Below are 22,667 nucleotides of genomic sequence, written 5' to 3' on the forward strand. Positions count from 1 at the left end.
GCACCGCATTATAAAAGTAATTTCAAATTATAAACGTCGTGAACACTCAGTAAATGAACGCTGATGTTTACAGTCACCAGAAAGTGACCGTAGCCCATTAAACTGTGATGCGTACTATCTGTTTTGTGGAGCCCACCTACCACAGTTTAATTAGTGGACAAGAACAGTCGAGAAACGATAAGGAACATTTGGTAGACTTACCTCCTTTTCTTCTTTTTCTAGATAGAAACGGAGTGACGTAAATATTTATATCCAATTTAAAGAACGGAGGCAGTGATTAGTTAAACGTTATATCGCTTTCTTTGAATAACTTAAGAAAAGAGGTGCTTGCAGAGCGGAGCTACACCAAAGGAAAGAACATTCACCGATGCCAAGACAGACACAAAAAGTCGTCCTTACCGCTCTCAACGGCATCCTCGTCCGGCCAAGTTTTTCTGAAAAATAAAGAAAGTAAATGTACGCAGTCCCAACAACAACATTGGAATATATGCGAGGCATAGCTGTCTCGAAGCGGTTAATTAAACTTCACAGAACTGCTCATTATCTGCAAAGCGCTGTTTCACCATAGAACATATCACCTATTACACTGTCTCCGGGGGTCGGCATACTTTACTATACGGCACTGTTTCCGGGACCTGCCCGCATTGTTCGGCGACACACCAACCGTACAGACGCGCCAGACCCCGGAAAAGAAGGCACAGAAAGCTTAGCTTCGAATAAAGCAATTGTGCATTTGAAGAATTATGCTTGTTGCAGTGAGGATGCTTATAGATACCGTTCGATGTTTCACTGCGTAATTCCGTAGAGAAAAGAGCTGGCCACCGGCACATCTGTAGAGGTAGTATACAGATGGGATTACATAGAAGTCTCGTTGTTATACGAGGAATGTCCTGTGTGTTAAATATTCGACGGTCCGCTACGTAAGCTTCGTTTCAAAAGATTCATGCACATGCGCGTGTACATAATTAAGCCTGCTTTGCTTGTAGAGCGCTGCCGCTCTGAGTGGCGATTCCGCTTGCCCTTGAGATTGGCAATAAGCTAGCAATCGTATACAGCAGCACGGAAAAAAAAGTAATGTCCCCTTAAGCAACGCGTTTCATCGGAGTCATCTACAGCGCATTTTCATAAACGGCGTTAGGCGGGCAGGTGGACTGTCAAACGGTGATCTATAGTACGAACAGCAGGCGAAACAATTACTTTCACGTTAAGCATATCATCCTGTCCAAATGCATGGGAAACGGAGACGACGTACTGCTCGTCATCCACAACATTAGTAAGTTTGATGAAATTTGCTGGTTCTGTAAGGATAAACGTCTAACTCTACTGAATGTTGGAAGTAGATGTTAATTTAGGCCATGAAAACGGTATGAATATTCTGTAAACTGCACCAGTTGAGGAATTTAAAGGGGACAAAGTTGACATGATCTACACATTTGTGTAATATACCGACGATTTGTCAGTAGGCAATTTTCAAAAAACGTCGTAAGCTTTACCATTCCCTCGTAAGCTTTAAACTAATATGTGAAATTTGGCTGCTAGAGATCATCTAGCAGATGCAGTTTACAGCATCATTTTAGTTCACAGTTACAGATTAGTAAAATTCGTGCTTCATTTTTTAAACCTACCTATATTTGGAATTTTTTTCAAAAAGATTTGAGGGATCATTAAAAATTCTACTTCCCGTCATCTGTATATTTCAGCCTTACCTCTTAAATGCAACAAATTTGAACCAAATCGGTTCAGTGGTTGTTTAACCACTATTTTGCAAGTATTTGAAGAGGGAAATTGGAGTTGGTTCCCGAGCTAAAGCTTCCTCTTAAGACCGTAAGTCTAAAAGAAATGTGTGGATGACTTTGCCTAAAATTAGAAAAAGCGTGTGTATATACAAGAAGAAAAACAGTGTACATACAAAAAGAAAAACAGAACTCCAACACATCTGCCACGCTATGTAGGGCCAGCATCACGTTAAAGCATACTTCTTAATATAAGTCGATTATTGTCCATCAGCCTGTAACGCGGGAAAGTTACTGGGCATTATTGAGAACCTTGCCAAAAATGCGCAAGAAAAAGAAAGAAATGGGATACGGAGAAGGAACAACGCTGCGTTCTTTGTTTCACCTAGAAGGCCCTGGTGGACTTCTTGCAACAGTCCAGTAGCTCACGTGATGGCGATGATCACGTGATCCATTGCTAATGTTATTCTAGGGATGTTCGAATAGCTACATTGCATAGTCAAAGCGAACGCAATTATTCGAGAAAAAGGACCTTTGATTATCGGATCCGACATCAAATATTTTCCTACTTCTTAGCAAAAGGACTTATAAAGGCTCTGTGGAGTCCATTTTCGTATTTAGTCAAAACAAAAAGAAGCCTTATTTGCATAATTTAATACATGTGGTGACGCCGTTCACTGCAGGACGTCCCGTAATATATGAAGTTTGTAAATGAGAAGCAATCGAAAGGTCAAAAGGTGATCGTAGTTGTTGCACTATAAAAACGGATCTTATAATAAAGGAAGAGAAAACGAGAACATGTTACTCGATGTGCGAAGAGTGTTGCGTTGGTTGAATAAGCTAAGTGTGGTGCCACGGCACCGCACCTCGTTTGAAATGGCTACAAGCACAGTGACACTGGCTAAATAAATTGCTTTGCCTGAATCGAGACAACAGATCCACACGCCGTCTAAAGGCTAGGCGACCTTATTGAATGGCTGGAAACTGATGAACAGAAGTTATCTACTCCAAACGTTCGCTCATAAACTGTTGCCTGCACGCAAGAACCACGACTCTCTAGCAGCTGTATATTTTGGGTCAGTGGCAGCCTATATCGATCTTTATCCGTGGAGATTCCAACGCATGTTTTCGTCCGTCAAATTAAAAGAGATGTAACTATTGGACAGTTTCGAACGGCAATTTCTCGTGTCACGTACGTGTAGAATAGCATATACCAACTGATTCGTATTCAATATCTCGAATATTTGCACATAGGTAACAAAACACTTCTGGCACCCTGGGCGATATGTCTCGTCCTTGTTACTTTGTGGATGCATGTTTTTGTACAGTTACAATTTTTAAGTCAAGAATGCACCATCGCGCCCAGAAAGAAAGTTTAATGAAAGAAAAAAAAATGGACCATATGAGCTGGCGTTCTCAAATCCTAAGTACTTGATCACGTGAGCTCAGTCACGTGACCACCGCCACACACACGTTCGGTCATGCAGCAAAAAAAAAAAAAATAACAAAAAGCAAGCTGTGTGTGTAAAAAAAAGCGCTAAAACAACGGAATAGCTTTGCTACTCGGCAATTTAGGCGCTAAGGTGTCACGTGGTGCCATCGCATTATATGCACGTACTGCTTGCATAACGTTTTTTGCTGCGCCAGTGGGTGGCACTTGTTGTGCACGATCATGTTGCATTCCTTGCAGCGGCATCCGTAACCCAGCCAGATCTGGAACAGAGCAACAGTAACCGAGACTGGAGGCACTGCGTCACATTCAAGTTCTCAACGGCAGCTCTCGCGATTAACAGCGCATATTTGTATACTGAAAAAACAAATACATGTACATGCTCAACAAGGTGACGTTTTTAAAGATCACATTTTCACATTTTGGCAGGTAACCGACAGTTTTCTAAATTTTATTTTATTTATCAGTATAGCACGCGTTTCATCTAGACACAGTGAATGCTTTGGATGACAAGGCTCAGGACACTTAATCTGCCTGACGCTTACGCCCTGTCAACCGAATACATTGCTGGCTTCAGACCTAACAAAAAAATAACCATAACGTTCAAACACATGTGACTCTTGCAGTAGATAGTGGTAGGAAATAGAACTGCTTTATTTGCATCATATGGCCTTTTCTCAGCGTGCAGTTCTTACCCGGTTGTCACAGAACTTGCAGACAACGATCTTCTTGAGGGCGACGTCCTCGAACACATGGGTCAAGCTTTTCGAGGCTTGAGTCTTCATGGTGGATGACCTGCGCAAAGCATACAAGATTGCTTTAGTGAAGCTCGCAGTGTAGCATATTAACGGTCATTGTTTTAATTCAAATTAATATGAAACCCGTATGAAACTAATGAAAAACCGCTCATTCGATTTGAAAGAAATTTGTAGCATTTGAGAGAGCAAGTTAAAAAACAATGAGTGTAGGAAGCACAACTGTGATTTCGTGCCTCAAGTTAAAAAGAATTGCCGGAGATTGCGAAGCTTTAGAGAAGTTACAAAATATACAAATTCGCAACTCTGCTCTGAAAATAGGTATTGCAGTTGTGTAAATTGCGTGTGTTAGAGCACCTAAAGCGAATGCATTCAATATACGAGTTCGATATATGAGAAGTAAGACAGGCGGAAAACATGCTGAAATTATCGCCTTTGAGAGCACGTTCGGAAGGTTAATAAGAATTATCGGCACCGTCATCTTGCTGTTGACTGTCAGGAGTTCGGCTTTGCGCTCTTGCTCAAGGAATACGTAATTTTGGCGAGCATAAAGGCAAAGTTTTTCAGAGGAATAATAGGAGCAGAGACCACCAGAAGGAGTAGCGAAATGTATGTAAGCGCGGAGTCTGCTGATTTGATTAGATAAAGAGAAGACCTTATCACAGGGAGCTGCGTGACGTTCCTAGCAGAAGCTAGGATATGAATGAACACTTCGCGTGTACGTGTATACGAACTCCCAGGCAATAAACCATGCTGTCAATATTTTCCTTCTCCCTGTGTGCCTGGGCTAAAATGCTTTCCAAGTACGCTTGCCAACACACGGCTGTGTCTTTATCAAAGGGGCAGTTACACGATTGTAAACTGAGTATCGCAAGTGGCAACTCTCAACATTTTCAAATTTGCGGCAACTTTTGTTGCAGTCGAGGGCAGAAAGTCATCAGAATTCCTTTTTTTCTTTTTAAATGCAACAAATTTAATCTAAATTGCTCCAGAGGCTGACAAATACGAAAGTTCCTGCTGCTTACAAATAATTCAACGGGCAGGCTTCTATTTCGGAACTAAACAACAGCTTCCTTTTAAAACTAACACCGTGTAGCGCGAGAAAGATATATAAATAAAAATTCATTAGTGGTGGGGTTTTTAAAAGGCCCTCAGTCCAAAGAGACCCATGGATCAATTTTCAATGCTTAGTTAAAGGTTGTACGTAATTACTATTGTTAGAGTTTGCGTTCTGACTCTTTTAGACCTGCTTGGTCCGCTTGCTTCTGCATATCTCAGAATGTGTTTGAAGACCTTGAAGACAGTGATTTCACGTTCAACATTGAGAAGTAGGAACAAAATGATTTCCGCTGGGATTTCGCCAGGATTTCGCGATACAGGAGAGTATACACACACGCTTACCAGCTGGATTCGAGTCCCATCAGGTCGTGCTCTTCCTCCACCTCCTGCTGGGGACCGCCCTTGAATTTGTACTCTCCTTTGAAGACGAAGTGAAGAGTGATGTCGCCGTAACACAGCCGCGGGTCAAATCCGTTGAGCGTGGAGTACTTGATAAGGTCCCTGTTGAGAATAGTTTTTTTTTTAAATTTTGGATATAGAAAGCACGGGAAGGTAGGCTTCGTTACGACGACGACGACGACGACGACGACGACGAAAACAACACCAACACCAGTAGCAACAACCAAGACGACGACGCAGTAACTACTGGAGCCCCTGCGGGATGACTAACTCGTCTACATAACGCTAAGAAGGCGAAAAAGTGCGCATGATGTATGTACAACACGTTGTAAAATGTACCATGCAAAGGCATCTCGGTTGTGAAGGTCTCCACTGAGAAATGTTTCCGATGAGAAATGTATATTCCACCTTCGCTGAACTCGCTCTAAAACGAACTTTTATGTAGTTCATAAGTGCTGTTAAGGGTGATGTGCACCGAGTTTTCTTTATTTTAACGTTAAAATATTCGAGCATCTTAGGCACATCTTCCCACAACTTTCCACGAAACCTTGTCATAGTAGTTCACCGTACATGTTTCATCGCAATAAAATAGCAAAACACGAGGACAAAGTTGCGGCTGTTTCATAAATGTGATCAATTTTCTTCCGCAAGCACCTTGGTTTTTCGGCTATGTGTAAACACATGCGTGCGATCAAGAGCTCTCCTTATCTGTTAGAATGCCTCGGAGATAATTTTAGGTATCATCATCGTATTACCGTAAGACGTGGCGGAGTGCTTGCTTCAGCAACATGCTTCATAGCCAAGCAAATGATCTGAGAAGATTTAAAAGTAGTCATCGCAAAGCTAGTTGATAAAAGCTTAGACAATCCAAGCACAGTAGCATGAAATGAGACAGCGCTGAGAAAGAAATGCTGAGCAGACACTATTCACAACTAGCCTTATTGTAAAGCACAACCAAACAAACATACACATAAAAACACATCTATATTTACGTCATATCCGCTCACCCCTAACCCGCTCATCAAGCAACATGACGGCAAATTCATCCTAGAAAGAAAAAAAAGAAAAAGTTTCCCCAACGAACAATACAAAAAGACACTTTGCGCATCGCATTGTCTGCAACTGACACACGGTATCGTGAGCATAAGATGTACTAGCCAAAGATAAAACTGCTACATAACTAGACATACAGAAACGCGAACGACATGCTACAAACAAGGATCACGGTTGTCAAGTAGGCTTCTGCCGCGAAGTCAAAACAAAAGCTTTCGTTTCCCATTCTGTATCTGCACTTCCTCTAAAACTTTTGTCGTTTTTCAAACTTCTATCATTCGTGATATTTTGCTTAGCAGACAGATAGTAGTAGGAAGACTTCAACATTTGGTTGTGAAATATTTGGTTAGTTTCGAGTATTCGCAAATACCGAATAGTTACTTTTCGAATACAAATACGAATAATCAGTGTGTAATATTCTATTCGTATTGCAAACTTTGAATATTCGCCCTCCCCTAGTATGTACTCATGTGCCGCTCATTCCCATTGTTCTCACGTGTGTGCTGTGTGCGATTTTTCGGCGCCTTAAAAATAGGTATAACGAGTCATCTATAAGCAATTCAGCAAAAATGAAACTTCGTTGCAGTTGTTTTTTAATGACATACAATCAGTTTTTGTAGCTCTTTGACAACCATAGCTGTGAGGTAATCGACTTCTGTGCGCATGTACGCTACGTATGATTTTGCCGAGCTGCTGCCGACAAAATAAGCATAGTTGTGAGTAGTGCCCGTCCCTTTTTTTCGCAAGACGTCATCTCAGTATGAGACACTGAAGCGAAGCAAATAATGATGGTCGGCCAGCGCCCTTCTAAAGGCAGCGCGCTTGTTGAGACATGGACGAACACTGAATTACGCGAACACGGGGGCAGCTCAAACACAAGCATAACACGAACAGTTGCAACCCTGAACTTGAGTTGCGGTTCAGCGCACGTGTTTGCGTCACTTAGTGTTCGTGCCTGTCTGAACAAGCGCGCTGCCTTCAGAACAATGATGGCAAAAACAACGGGACTGGTGACGCGCGTTCGCTCACTTCGGGAGTTGTTGGAATTCGGGGCAGAGCAGCTTGATCACCGGACCGAAAAATCCCTGCGTGGTCTTCTGACATTCGTCCAGGACATACGTGAGCGGGATACTGTTCTGAAAAAAGGAGGCGCACGCATATATCAGGCCCTGCATCATCATCATCATCATCATCATCATCACCACCACCACCACCATCACCACCACCACCACCATCATCATCATCATCATAATCGCGATCATCACCATCACAATTATCATCATCATCGCTATCACCACCATCACAACCAACGTCACCATCACCGGCCAATATTTTTTGTCCACTGCAGGACGAAGGCCTCTCCCTGCGATCTCCAATTACCCCTGTCCTGTGCCAACAGATTCCAACTTGCACCTGCATGTTTCCTAGTTTCATCACCCCACCTAATTTTCTGCCGTCCTCGACTGCGCTTCCCTCCCGTTGGCACCCATTCTGTAAGCCTAATAGCCCACCGGTTCTTTGCACTACGCATTACATGGTCTCCCCGGCTTCATAATTTTTTCCCTTTTAATTTCAACTAGAATATCGGCCATTGCCGTTTGCTCTCTGATACACACCGCTCTCTTCCTGTCTCCTAACGTTACGCAAAGCATATTCTATGCATAAAGCCGGCTGAAGGAGTGTGGCCAGACAGGTACTGATTTTACAAGTTAAAAAAATCATGCTGGCTGTCGAGGTCCTCTCGTTAACAGTGAAAGAACTATTTTCACTATCGATGAATATAGCCGCAATGTACTTACATAAGCCAACATGGTATCAGAAGGTCTTTTCTTCATACCATGCAGGCTGATGATCTGGCCTTTGCTGAATATGCCGACATTGATGAACTTCAAGTTGTTCTTTATTTCCATCGTGAATTTTTCCAGGAAAACAGGGTCCTTGCGGAGAACAAAACTGTCAATTTTGAGCATTCCTTTGAAAGCACGTGTCCAAAGGAAACAAGCGATATGCATGTAGCAGTATTATTCAGCAGTTGTACACGGACTGCCTACGTAGAGCTGTAAACTATTTCGCGCATATGCCATGGAAACACGCTGTTTTCTTCTTCTAAATGAGTCATCATATGATAGTCTGTGTTCACAAACTAAATTTTGCCACTGTTGGCGGCTAAACGTCACTAAGCTAAAGTTCGAAGCTTTGCTTGTACAGGAAGCGAATATGGAGACGAATTCACAAAGCCCTCAGTTCATAAATGCTGTTTTCCCATTGGCCGGAGGTCTTACGCTATAATGTGCTACATCATGAGTGGTTGACACCAACTCTTACGAATAGTTCTTACGTAAGAACCTTTTTATGAATAGGAGCCTTCATCTTTCCTGTATGTAGTTGAAGCTGTGCTCCATGGACTGGTGAACGATGTGCAAAACGTTTTGTAAAATGTTTTGTTAAAAAGTGTTCCAACTTCTCTTTGTAGTTCTGAACGCGAGGAAGATTGTTGCGGATAAAGTTTTGTTCATTTTGGTTAAAGGTAACAAGAAACCTGGGGCAGTCTTTTGTAACGTCCTTTTTAATTCATAAATATTTTGGTCCTACTTCATCCGGTTGTACGAAATCGCGGCAACGCTATCACTGAAATATGCCTCTCGGTGGGACGCCACCTCCTTACCGGCACAGGAGTACCTGGTGGAGAGTTCGTCAATGCCGCGTTGAAGAATTGTACCAGCGAGGCTTCTACCGAGGGCCTCCACCGCCTCCATCACTGATGTTTAAATAAAGCGTTTGCCCCTTTCTCTCTCATTGGGACCGATGATAAAAGCTTACAGAATCAGACGAAAGAATTCCTTACGAAATACAGCTTTTGCCCCCCCCCCCCCCCCCCCTTCATTTTCTCATATAATATTTAGTTAGTGTAATTCAAAGGCCTGAAGGCATCACAGATGGGGGTGGTATGATTAACAAATCCAGTAACAAAGGGCAAATTTCTTGTATAATATCTAATAATTCATGAAAACAAGCAATATATTGCATGAAAGGGATTAATCCGGGAAGGCGATACCAGTCCTTCGAAGCCCGTGAGATGTACGATTACTTGCAAGGCCTTTGTGTAACGTGTGTTGATACCCACATTATTACTATGATCGTTACGCGAAGAATAGAGGGTGGGGAAAATTAGATCATAGTGGAGAAATGGGATAATAGCCATTTTATGGCGACAGAAAGCTTTCCATCTGAGACAGCACGTCAGCAGTACCACATTTTCTTTCTTGTTCTTTTTTTTGTGACATCATCATGACTGGGTTCTAACCGAAGCTTCGTGGCTTTCGCCACTTGCTGTATACCGCTCACCCTCGTCGACAGAACAAACTGAGTGCGCTCGATGGGCTGGTTCCTAGATTTCGCTCGCGTCTGAATGTCCTCGCTGTCGCCAATTTTCTTCGTCTTTTGGCCACCTGCAATGGCGGGGGGGGGGGGGGGGGATGTTAGACCGAGACCCACGGAGAGACTTACGGACAGAAACGTAGAAAACGTCCCCTTAACTCTCCGTGGCTCAACGATTTTAGCAGGAATCGATGCTTTACAAGAAATGTTTGACACGGATTAAACCAAACTGAAAAACAAATGTCAGAAATATCAGTGTCACAGTTTGCAATTACGCATTTTGTCGACTTCGAACGTCGTTCTCCCTGATAATTCGTGAATGCGCATGTGTCGCATGATTCTGCTATAGTTGGGCATGTATGCCATACCGTTGCGGCCTCCTGGTATTTGGTAAAACTTGTATCTTAATAATTTACGGCAACACCTCACATTGTTATGATTGAGAAGTTCAAAGAATTATACGCTATTTACAATACGTTTAGTTTTTGGCAGTCTGTCAGATAAGCCTTCAATACGCCAAAAACTCCACTCGGAATAATTGCTCCATTTTTGCCTGTCTTTTGCCATTCAATAGCACGAATAACAAAATTTTCGTTTCAGTTTTAACGTTGGGACCAGGAATGGGTAAAGTATCTCGTATGGAACGCGATCCATATGTTTGATAGTCTCGTGTGATCATATGCGATCACAGGTTCACTCTGATGAACATCTACAAGCTTGAGGTAGCTAGCGGGAACGAAAAAGACAAGAAATTTAGAGACAAATGGTCTTCGTACCTCATTTTTTTTTCAGTCGTCTGTTCTCTATTCGTCATATCTACTGCGAAAAGTTACCGACGCTCGACAAATTTGGGTTTAATACTGCTTTACTCCGTCGCATGCGTTTCGAAATGTCTACTTAGTCCCATAAAAGACACGGGATGGTTGGTAGGGACGAAAGCCAAGAATGGTGCAAGGAAGCATTAAGCTAATACCATAATAAAAGGGATTATCTTACGCCATCGCTAATAAAATACACGTGAAACACTGGACTAACTTTGCCGACTGTGGAGACACTAACATTGCATGTAATTTACAATATTGCGATATAACAGTGTGCATTAATTGCAGAATCATTGAGTAGGCACATTTGGTGCTTATATATTAAAATTTACAGCTTATTTTTAATTTCGTTAGACTAAAATGTATTCGCCTGACAGTCACTAAAATTGGGTATTTCATTTCAATAGCAGCAAAAATTTAAGTCAAATTGCTCTCTCTAATAAAAATTTTTTGCGTCTTTTGCAAATGTGAATTTGAAGAGAAATATCAGAGTTGAAACAAGGCCCAGTTTGCCTTGAAAAAAAATAAGAGAACAAAAAAAAAGAAAAATGATCGGACCGAGTAGACTAGCCAGTGTTGTCTTCGTGGTGACGAAGGTACTCTTGGTTTTGGTTTCCTCTATCGCGGATACTCCCGGGGCTGGCCCTGTTTGATCGCCAGTCTAGAAAAACAACAACAAAAAACCAAGTGAAGCAGAAGTGGTTTCGTGGTTTATTTTAAGGCTAGCAAAAGACCTTGACGCTTTTCACACACGAAAAAATGTCTGTGAACTGTGCCCAAGTCGTGGTTTCAGCGACTACGTTACCCGTTTCATTACTAAGCATTGAAACAAGCGCGGAGGGTTTTTAAATTAAAACTCGAAACGCCTTATTGTGCTTCCTTATCATAGCGAGAGGAGCTGTTGCGCAGCGAGAGAAAGAAGGCAGGTTAGATGAGTAGTGGGTGTCTTGTCTTGTCTGTTACTTTGTTTCTAACATGTCCGCCTATTTTTCGCTACGAAGCAGCGCATCTAAGAGCCCTGCGTTCCACCAATATCCCCCGTCGGCGTCCTGTTATCCCTCTGTCTCCAAAAGTAATATATAAGTACCCGTGGATCCGCATTTAATTTTTGTTTGGAATTTCATTGGCCATCGTTGAATTGTTCCTATACTCAACTATTATTCGGGTATCCGAATGGCAATGCGGAATGGCAATTACACAATTAGGTTAAGCGCAATCGCAATTCACGAAATTGTAGGGGGCTCTGTTAGTCTTGCACGCGGATATTGATTAGGCTGACCCTGCGCCGTCACGTTCGAACGACCTCTGTGTTTTAAAGGGCAACCTGGTGTTAACGCTGGTGTATAAGCATACGCAGAAGAGAGGTTCTCGAAAGACATGTTGTGCTTCAGTTTAGGGTCGAAACCGTACAGCGTCAGATTGCGACAGAGAAAATAAACGTTAACTGAGTAATGGAAGGGGGTGCCAGGAAAGCACAATCACAAGAGACAAGCGCTTGCAGACACCTTCGTTGTGATAGCCGTGTTCTGCACATGCGCTCTTTGTTTCATGTGTACCCGGCATCCCGGAAGTATCAATTACCGGCGACTTGAAGCTTAGAACACTGTAGAAAGCTGCATTACGTCTACTCGGCCACTTATTACGTCATCATGCCCATGCCAGTGAATAAACAGTGTGAGTTAAGTCTTGCTATTCGCACACTTCCTTGTGATCGCGCGCTACTTTCCGTCACAAGTATGCTAAAGACACTGGGATGAAAAAAAAAAAATCGCCTAACTGTGTCTGTGCGCTTATGTTCTAGGTATTCCCCCTTTTTCTTGATGTTGTTTCAAGGCATAGGATGACCATCTTCATTTGTGTTGAGTGCAGGAGATCAGCTGTGCTTAGAGGCTCCTAATTTACGAGCTATTGGTGCGATTCCCCCCCCCCCCCCCCCCCTCCCGCCCTATGTGTGCTTGTAGCTTTCCACACACAAAAAAGGAGAACCAATAACAAAAGAAAAAAGAACTTTGCACCTATCACTTAACGTCGCACCTTAGTCACCCATGCTTCTTCCTTTTCGGGACATGGGAATCTGGTTCTTGACCACATTCACGTTACGGCTTCGCGAAGTGTTCGAATTGGCTTTTCTCTTACCACACAAGCGTTAACACTCCCGGAAGCATCAATTACCGGCGACTTGAAGCTTAGAACACTGTAGAAAGCTGCATTACGTCTACTCGGCCACTTATTACGTCATCATGCGCAGCCGATAGCACAGAGAGATTTGGAAACTGCTCCCGTGCTAGATTGCAGTCGGATCTTGCATCGAATACTTGTACTTCAGTATTGATCATTGATATGCTGGTAAAGAAAGTTAAAATTATGGTGTTTTTACGTGCCAAAACCACGATCTAATAATGAGGGACGCCGTAGCGAGGCACTTCGGAAATTCGGACCCCCTGGGGTTCTTTAACTTGCCTTTAAATCTAAGCATACGGGTGTTACCACATTTCGTCCTCATCGAAATGCATCCGCTGTGGCTGGGATTCGATTTCGCGACCTCATGCTTAGCAGCCCAAACCCATAACCACTAAACAACCACGGCGGGTGATAAAGAAAATGATCTTCGTAGGTGATTTTCTGATAGGTCACTGGGAACTGTAATTCTAAAGTGTTAATGCAATCTGTCGTACCCAGTAGCGCACGACATTGAGCAACACTGAACAGGGATACAAAAGAAGACTCTTGAGCAGAATTTGTAGGCTGTCAGGCATGGTCTTCTTTTTTTTCATCACCTGGTTAGCATGCCAGTCGTCTATACTTTGCTCTCTTTTGGCGGCGCTTATTTGTACTTGGCTGACTGGCTCGTTGGGGCTTACGGTTATCGGACAAAGATAAAATGAACACCTTTTGAAATTGATTTGAGAACATACCTTGTGAGTTTGGGGCTGCTGTTCCAGTGCGGCTTGCTTGTGCCATTTGAATTCCGACTTTCTTTCCACTTTCATCGTGACTCTGCGTTCGTAAAGTCAACGTTATGTTAAATAATAATAATAATAATAATAATAATAATAATAATAATAATATTATTATTATTATTATTATTATTATTATTATTATTATTATTAATAATAATAATAATAATAATAATAATAATATCATCACCATCATTATTATTATTACAATACTAATGATGATGGTGGTATAGGAGAACTTTCTGCTTGGATAACAGATTTCTTGTGTAACCGCTCGCAATTTGTGGTTTACAAGAAGCGCTTTCTAACACAGTCGCAGTAACATCCGTAGTCCCTCAAGAGTCATGTTCTCGGACCATTGCTTTTCTTAAAAATTGAAATTAAATTTACGTGCCAAAACCACTACTCTCTGATTATGAGGCACGCCGTAGTGGAGGACTCCGGAAATATTGAACACCTGGGGTTCTTTAACGTGCACCTAAATCTAAGCACACGAGTGTTTTCGCATTGCTTTTCTTACTCTACATTAACGATATCACAGCTAACATCAATTGAAATATAAAACTATTCCCGGACGACTGCGTCATATACAGAGAAATTCATCATTACAATGATCATATCAAATTAAATGATTCTCCAGCTGACATAGCTAATTGATGCTCTAAATGACAAATGGAAATAAACAAACAAAAGTTCGCGATGATGACTGTAAGCAGGAAAACTGTATCATCAATCTTTATGTACGCAATTAACGACACTCCACTTAATGAAGTTGAAGAACACGCATATCTAGGCGTTACATTGACTTCTGAGCTCCAATGGGACAAAGATATCAGTAATATAATCTGAAAGGCGTTGCGCAAACTATTTTTCTTAAAAAGAAGCCTGGCACTAGCAACCAAGTCAACGAAACTGCTAGCCTGCACATCATTTGTAAGGCCTGTTATCGAATACGCTAACGCAGTCTGGTTTCCGCATACACTGACTAACATAACCAAACTAGAATCAATACAAAGGAAAGCTGTGAGGTTCATCCATAACAAATATAAACGAACAGACTCGCCAACAAGTTTTTTAACCCAGTCCGGTTTGCGGACGCTATCGACAAGAGCGAAATACGCTCGCTTAAAATTCTTGTTTCAACTAATAAAAGATTACTTTAGGATAGATACCGCCGAATACATTTCATTTTGCGACGCTCGACCTACACGTAATAAGCATGTGCACACATTGGCAGAATACGTGTGTAAAAATGACACGTTTAAGCATTCTTTCTTCTCGCTCCCAATAGCAGAATGGAACCAACTTGATGCTACTAACACCAACATTGAATCATCATCTGAATTTATCTCAGAAATAGAAAAAAAGAGTGTGTGCGTATAAGAGTACCTATGCATGCAGGGACACCGGTACAGATTGCTTTATTCGTTAGGAAATTTTAATAAACCATCTCATTTACGACAGCTTATTCGTTTGCCATGATGGTTCTCAAACGCTCGAAGTTTCATTTTAGTTACTTCTGTTTTATTACTTGCCCCTAGTGATACATGTGCTGTCGTCATTCTCCTTGGCCATTTCTTGCAATGCCTCTTTTATTTTTTTATTCACCTTTCTTTCTTTATTTTACTATTTAGCTATTCATACATACTTGCATAGTATGTATGACTTGCACTGCTTATGTCGTTTTTTTTGTATGGCCTATACTTTATTTTCCTTGCACTGTACAGATGAATTATTGTACTGCCCAACTGCCACGCTCTCGAAGGAGAGCAACAGTATTGAAAATAAATAAATAAATAAATAAATAAATAAATAAATAAATACCAAATCGCGAGAAAACGCGCATGCCTCTATTTGTTTCTTACTTTTCACCGTGTTTGGCCAAGAGTTTGTAGGCTTGCTTAATGTCGGTCACATCCGTGCCTTTGATCGACACCACGAGATCTCCCTAAAAGAAAGATGGAAGGGGCATTTCAGAAAACTATTTCGCCCTTGTAAAGTTATCTCTGATAAAGGTTATCAAATATTACTTGAGAGTTGCCAGGATCATAGGTATATAAAAATCGAGGGCGTATCAAGCGCAAGCGCCGATAAGTGAGCTTTGCTCAGAGCCTCCCGTTACAACAACAACAACAACAACAACAACAACAACAACAACAACAACAACAACAGGAGCCGCATAAGCAATCTACAACAACCGAGTACAGCTAAAAGTACTGCTACATTGTTACCTCGACAAGTCCACCAGCTGCAAAGGGAGAGTTCGGCGCTATGGTGTCCACGACGACACATTCCCGAAACCTTCCTTCTATTAATTTCTGTCAAAGGAAGAAACAAAACACGTGTTTGTTATGTGTGCTTGATTTACTCCAATTAATCTCATTCGCGTTGTTTACTTATTTAATTTCAATCATGACAGTCTGAAGCAAGAAGACATTACTCCTACTAAGTCTCGCAGCGGTCGCTGTTCCCCTGAGCTTACCTCCTTAAGTTCGACTCCAGTGGCGTGGCCTCTTTCCTTGTTTATCTCGAGTTCGATGGGTATCCAAGACGTGCCGACAATGTTGTCCATGTTGATCCATTGCGAGTCCTCTGGGTACGAAATCAGCTGATTTTCAAGAGCAGGCACGTGGTTCATCTTTTATTTCAGTGAAGAAACCGAGGGTGGCGAGAATAAAAAAGCATTGTTAACCGCCACTTGATTAGCCTCGTAACCATAGCAATTTCACAAAGAGAGAAAAAGTGTCCAAATGTAAAGCACTGGAATAAAACATTTTTTTCCTATCCTTCATAGAGCTATAATACTGCTGGTGTGAGCACAATTTCGCAAACAGCAGGAAGTGTAAAGGAGTACTGACGAAAAAAAAAAAAAAAGCTGTCTTGTTTTTAGGTGTCGATTGGATAGCGGTCGACCAAGTAATTCCACTATGGAGCCCCTATTACTCGAAAACACAACGAATAATTACGTTACCTTCTATAACACATGTTCAAAACGCGCACTAAGTACCGGGTGCTGCATATTTCGCTTAAAGTGTTTGAAAAAATAGATTGTGCTCTTACCGCTGCGCTATTCTTGCTAAAATTTTGCAGACGTATGACATCTTGGAGTCAAAGTCGTTCAGTGTAACACTTGCCCCAGTGAACTGTTTAGTTCTTTTTTAAAAGTGCAAATTTGCCTTCGCTTACGGGGATGCGAGCTGTTGCCGCGTACGACGCAAGCGTAAACTTCTGTCGCCGCCTGCCGGCAGCTACAGAAAGCAGCCGGTCAAGAGGGGTTGCCACGTGTTGCCCGCTCCTGGGAGACACGCGGTAGATAATTGAAGTCTAGGGTTTGACGAAAACTCGTCTGGCGAGGAAAGAACATGGCTGAATAAACGTACGCTCGCTTTCTTTCATAAACTTTCTTGTGCCAACATTGCTTTGGAAGCCCTCGAAGATAAAGCCCTCACGACGTTTCAGCCCGCCCCAAAATTGTTCCTGCGGTATGTCGACGACTGTTTTTCTATTATCCGCCGCGAAGGCGTCGTACCTTTTCTGTAGCACCTGTACTCTTTCCAAAGCACAATAGAATTCACCGTTGAAGAAGGAGTTAATGGTCGCTTGGCCTTCCTTGACGTTGAAGTCATGCGCACTGCATCCGGCCTTTCCACAAGTGTTTACCGAAAGCCTACCCACACAGGGAAATATCTGCACTTTGATTCGGCCCATCCCCTTGAACAAAAACGATCTGTTGCCTCCACATTGTTCATCCGTGCATTCCGATTATGCTCGACTACTGACGCACGCAGAGCTGAGTTGAAGAGAGTGACGCAAGACTTGGTCAGCAATGGCTACCCCGGCCAGATTATAAAGACTGAAGAAAAGCGTGCAGCTGAACCCCTTGTAAGGCCGATGAGAACAAGAAAACGGGCGTCTCTTCCCTATGCACGAGGCGTGAGCGAGTCAATATCAAGAATTTTCAAAGATTATGATGTACAAATCTGCCACGTCCCTTCAAGCAGGCTAAAACAACAACTCGTCCGAGTGAAAGACCGCCTCGAAAAAGAAAAATTTCCGGGCGTCATGTACAATATGCCTTGCCAGGACTGCCATGCGTGCTACGTAGGCGAGACGGGGAACTTTAAAAGAAGTCTACAGCAGCATCGCAATGATGTAGCCAAATGACACACGGTCTCCAGCGCCCTGGCGGAGCATCACGAAAAGACTGGACACAGTATTAACTGGAATTCGGCTTCTATCATCGAAAGAGAGAAAAAAATTATCATACCGATTGCTCCTTGAATCATTCTGCATACATTCTACTACTAACACGATAGACCGGACACGGGGACCCCTCCCTGAGTTGTACGCAAGCGCATTACGTCTTCCGACGCGTTTATGTTAAAGACCACCATGCATTCGTTCATTGTGAACAAGGCACCCGTATTGGGCGCCGAAACGTCAATCTGTGTTTTGAATTTTTTTAGTTGGCGAGCGTACGTTTATTCAGCCGCGGTAGATAATTGAGCTACATTGATTAATTGCCCTTCTACAATGCCAAGAATGCCACTTAATTTCACTGTGACAGGATGCGAGATAAACCGGACAGGCGAACGGAGACGCCGCCTTTCAAGTTCCCGCTCTGACGCTCGCCGCGATGTCATGAGGTCTTGACGGCGTTATTTATGCAGTAAATTTTTTATTGATAATCATTGATTGCACCGTATTCTAGAACAATCTAAGAGTGAACTGAGCAAGTTGCAAGAACATTTAACGGGCTACAAAGCCCAAAATGAAAAAGAAATCATAAAGAAATTAAACACCACCACAAAATAATGACGTACCGGCGCGACACGTCGTGATTGGCGCGAAATAAAAAAAAAAAAAGATCATTTTCTGCTTTAATAATCAACATATTATTGCGAAATTACCAAAAACAAATTTTTGGAGCAACATCTTTTACACTGATTTAGTGTTTCCTTTTAGTGTCTTTTAAACGAGTGTTTCCAAATGATAAACGAGAAGCGTGTAATCAGCTTGTGTAAACAAGTACGAATGATTGTTATCACTTAGTTTCGTTTTCAAACAAACGCGACTGGGTTGACTATTTCTTTCGTCATTTTTTCACATAATAATTTTCCGTTAAGAAAGGTCTAGTAGCGTACGGTGAGGGGCTGGTTGGTATGACATTATGACATTCCTCACCAATGGAGACCATGCAGTACAGCTGGAAGGATCCCTCGCAGAGTACGAGCCTCGAGCACTCGACCACGGTGACCTCGAGCTTGCCGCTGTGACTGACCTTTTCCTGGAGCGGCGGCGCGATACGCAAGTCCGGCAGCAGGATGAATGGCTTGATGCGTATCTTGTAGCTCGGGATCGTGTGCTTGTTGCGCAGCGTTCGTTTGATCTGTGGAATCCGCAGCGGTAAAGGAAGAAAACTGTTATTCGCAATCTATTATCGCGCACAACGCGAAGCTACACAACACAACACAAAAGAACGCTACTCTAGGCTACACTAAGCTACACTACACAACACTAGACTAGACTACACTACGCTACACTACACACCGCAACGCAATGCAACACTACACTAGACTATACTACGCTACACTACTCAACGCAGCACAACACGACACAGCACAACACTAAGCAACACAACAGGCTAAACTAGACTGCACTAAACTACACTTTGCTACACTACACAACACTAGACTAAAGTGCAATACGCTACACTACACAACGCAACGCAATGCAACCCTACACTACACTACACTATACTACACTACACTACACTACTCAACACCAACACAACACTACACTATTCTACACACGCATACTTGCGCTAGTACTGTTTTCGAGAACAGGCGCCCTCCAATGGCGGTCTTGCGACGTAATAATTAGCGAAGGCAGTCGGCCAATGGCAAACACAGCATTTACGAGTGAAAACTTCGTGAACTCGGCCCGTTTCTTACGAATGAGTTTGTGAACACGCACCGTTGAGGTGATGATGTTAGCGATTTGTGGGAAGCTCTGGCCCTGGAGCGAGGATTCCACAGAGATCACGATTTTTGGTTCCTGTCGGAGAGTCAGAATTAGGGTTGTAGGTCGACGCCATTTCCCAATGTTAATGCTAGAGCATCGCAGAAGCACGGTAATGATGATGTGGCATAGAACCACAGAATAATAAAAGGCGGGATGTGATGGCAGCCTACAGTAAAGAAATCAGAGAGGAACCACAATGTGCGAGGTGGTACCCCCCTCCTTAACATCTCCCGTGCACTTCTTAAGCATGCATCGCCTGAATGCGATTATGTTGTTCGAGTATCCCGCATTATCCTTAAAAGAGTTGCATTTAGATTGACATATTAAAGCACTACACGTTGATTTCTAAACGCGTTTTCTTTACATTTCGAGCCATTACCATTATAACATTACCTCGTCTGTAAAAAAAAAAAGATTAACCGTTTCCTTTTTTGTAATGAATAAACTTGATTTGATTTGAACATAAATTCGATATTACCAAAGTTATACACTTCTGCAGCTGTTTGCGCATTATCTCTGACAGCGGGAACAGAGTAAATGAAAAATCCTTAAGGTGTACGTTACATCGGCAATATTTTCACGTCGTGGTCAGTCGAGTGAACATTTTTGGATGATCTTGCGACTGAGCGCGCCTCGCCTCGCGTTCAGCGGAACAATTCACCTCGTAAAAGGCGAACGACCAGTGCGTGTAGGGCTTCCTGGAGAACTGCAGGCGGCTCTTGGCCGAGAAGTGGTTCACCTTGACCGCCAGCGAAGCCACGCCGCCGATGATGAGCTCGGCGTCCACGGCGAGAGTCACGCCGCCGGCGTAGTCCAGGCTGATGAAGATGTCCACTTCCTGCGAACGAAACGAAAGGGAGTTTTTGCTGAAGACGACGACTATTATCGCGTAGGCGTTACGTAACGCTGGCTGTCGGGAAAAACTGTGGCAAAAAAAAGAAGAATGCAATAAGACAATGATCGTAAAGGTAAAGATGCGTCCGCACTAGCGAAGAAAAAAACAACAACAACGAAGAAACCATGCGTAGCATGTACCGCGAAATAATGCGCGCGCCGCGAAAGCAGCCGAGCGGCAAGATTTTCCTGCTGCGGAGGGAATGGGTCTCTGAAGTGTATTTTGCGGCGTGCCACTCGCCGCCAATCGGGGAGAGCAGTGGTTACCGGCCGATTCATTCACGTAGCCAAACGCCGCGAGGAACAATACCCGCCTCTATCAGCACTCGCTGAGCTCAGCCGCAGTGATCACAGATGAGAACGAATCGATTGCTTGTCGCGGCGGCAAAGATGTCCTCAAGCGATGCCAGTGCTGCCGGGTTCTGCCGATGCCTCACCAGTGTTTCCCCACTGGTGTGGACGCGCCTTAAGAGACAGCCGAACGCTTCCGCAAGGCTGTTCGCCTTATTAAAAGAATGGTGCGCTTCAAGGCGCGCGTTTGTTGCAGCGAGGGCATTTTAGGGGCGTTTGTTGTTCCTCTGCGTGCTTCAGAGGCGTTAACCAGCAAATCTGCAGCGCTAGTATGGGTGGGTATACGTGCAAGTCGATTGGTCATACGTCTTATCTCCAGCGGCTTTAGCGCCGGCATGGAAAGTGCTCCTCTCCCGCCACCGTGCCTCTCTCTATTTAAATATTTGAACTTTCGATGACGAACGCACCTCGCAACTCAGTTGCGTAAGGGCACGCGTGCTTTTCGTGCAGTGTCGCCTCTTTATCGGTGGGGAAAGTCCTGACGACCACCGACCACCTCGAAAACGGGCTAAATGACCAAATTAGGCTACCCACGTCAAAACTGCTAGCTGGATTTGATCGACGATGATCGAATTACCGTCGGTCGTGGCTCTCACGTCGGAACACAGTTAGGCCCTTGCACAAATGCTCTTAAGATAGGTGCGGTTAAGACCGGCATGCAAGTACTGTACACAAAAAGATGACGATAGCTTCCAGCACGTGCTGATAATCAGTAACAAACCTGCTGGCTAACTTAGCTTCTTACCTCGAGCGTTTTCCAAGTGTCGTGGAGAACGACGTCGTCGACGGATATCTTCGTGAACGTAATGAAATCACTGTTCAGGTCAAACTCCCGTAGCTGCAGAAATAAAAGTTCCGGAATTCCAACGATAAGGTTTGTAACTGTTCCAAGGAGTATTGGTATGGCTATGTTTCTGTTATTAAAAAGGAAAGAGCGATGTGCTTAGGATATGCCGTCTTATAACAAACATGAAAAAAAAAGAAAGGAAAGAAGAAACGGTAATGAGAAAAGCTGAGACTGAACTATTAAGGAAAAAAAGGTGTTCAGCTCATGCAAATTAATATTTTTCGATGGGGGCTCCTGGTGCTTTTGATGCATTCGTTCGGCAACAAATTTCACAGTCTCTCAAAGAGCGAATAAAGAAAGAAAGAGAAAAGCACTTGACGCGATAGCACTTCGTTAGGCCGGGTGATAAGAGTGTGGTAATTTAAAAGTTGAGCAACGAGCCTTGACTACTAAAGAGGCAGTACCGTGACCAGATCGCTTGTTTTCATGAGTTACACACAGTTGTCTCCACAGAATTTGTTTTTGAGGACCACATACATTTGCACAGTACTCTGAATTTGCCTTAAGCAGTTAATATGCGCGGCTTAGTATTTTTAAAGGGCAAGCTGAGAAAGCGTTGCATTCCACCCTGACTTTCTTGTATGCACGCTTGCGTATATATGCGCACCCGCCGTGGTTGCTCAGTGGCTATGGTGTTGGACTGCTGAGCACGAGGTCGCGGGATCAAATCCCGGCCACGGCGGCCGCATTTCGATGGGGGCGAAATGCGAAAACACCCGTGTGCTTAGATTTAGGTGCACGCTAAAGAACCCCAGGTGGTCGAAATTTCCGGAGTCCCACACTACGGCGTGCCTCATAATCAGAAAGTGGTTTTGGCACGTAAAACCCCATAATTTTTTTTTTAGCGCACTACGGCACCGTTATGCGAAACATAATTTGCTTTTTACACCTAAAAGGAGTAACGCAAGTTAAACGTTGAAGAAGTTGTCGCGCACAGCACACTAAT

The 22,667-nt window shown here is 43.2% G+C and overlaps 1 protein-coding gene across 2 annotated transcripts; it reads right to left on the bottom strand.

Annotated features, from left to right (window-relative positions):
* Positions 1-283: 283 nt before the first annotated feature.
* LOC126536645 (uncharacterized) lies at positions 284-22,281 on the bottom strand. 2 transcript variants are annotated; one of them, XM_072287786.1, is made up of 15 exons: positions 20,291-22,281; positions 19,582-19,662; positions 18,790-18,994; positions 16,088-16,197; positions 15,837-15,923; positions 15,471-15,553; positions 13,564-13,645; positions 11,207-11,309; positions 9,795-9,898; positions 8,249-8,386; positions 7,479-7,585; positions 5,340-5,498; positions 3,879-3,978; positions 3,352-3,446; positions 284-434 (listed from the first exon to the last, which is right to left on the bottom strand). In XM_072287786.1, exons 3-15 carry the CDS (start codon positions 18,800-18,802, stop codon positions 362-364), a joined length of 1,254 nt encoding a protein of 417 aa, XP_072143887.1. In that variant the 5' UTR covers positions 18,803-18,994; positions 19,582-19,662; positions 20,291-22,281; the 3' UTR covers positions 284-361. The 2 variants fall into 2 exon arrangements, with proteins under 2 accessions (XP_072143887.1, XP_054930097.2); XM_055074122.2 differs by lacking the exons at positions 18,790-18,994; positions 19,582-19,662; positions 20,291-22,281 and having other exon boundaries at positions 16,088-17,299.
* Between the last annotated feature and the right edge of the window lie 386 nt (positions 22,282-22,667).

The sequence above is a fragment of the Dermacentor andersoni genome, chromosome 4 (assembly GCF_023375885.2).
Source record: "Dermacentor andersoni chromosome 4, qqDerAnde1_hic_scaffold, whole genome shotgun sequence".
Classification (NCBI taxonomy): Eukaryota; Metazoa; Arthropoda; class Arachnida; order Ixodida; family Ixodidae; genus Dermacentor; species Dermacentor andersoni.

Coding starts and splice junctions, on each gene's coding strand:
- LOC126536645 (XM_055074122.2), bottom strand. CDS start 16,243: ATGAACCACGTGCCTGCTCTTGAAAATCAGCTGATTTCGTACCCAGAG. Junction 15,924..16,087: donor CTGGAGTCGAACTTAAGGAG/GTAAGCTCAGGG, acceptor TTCCTTTGACAG/AAATTAATAGAAGGAAGGTT. Junction 435..3,351: donor CAAAAAACGTTATGCAAGCA/GTACGTGCATAT, acceptor TTTATTTTTCAG/AAAAACTTGGCCGGACGAGG.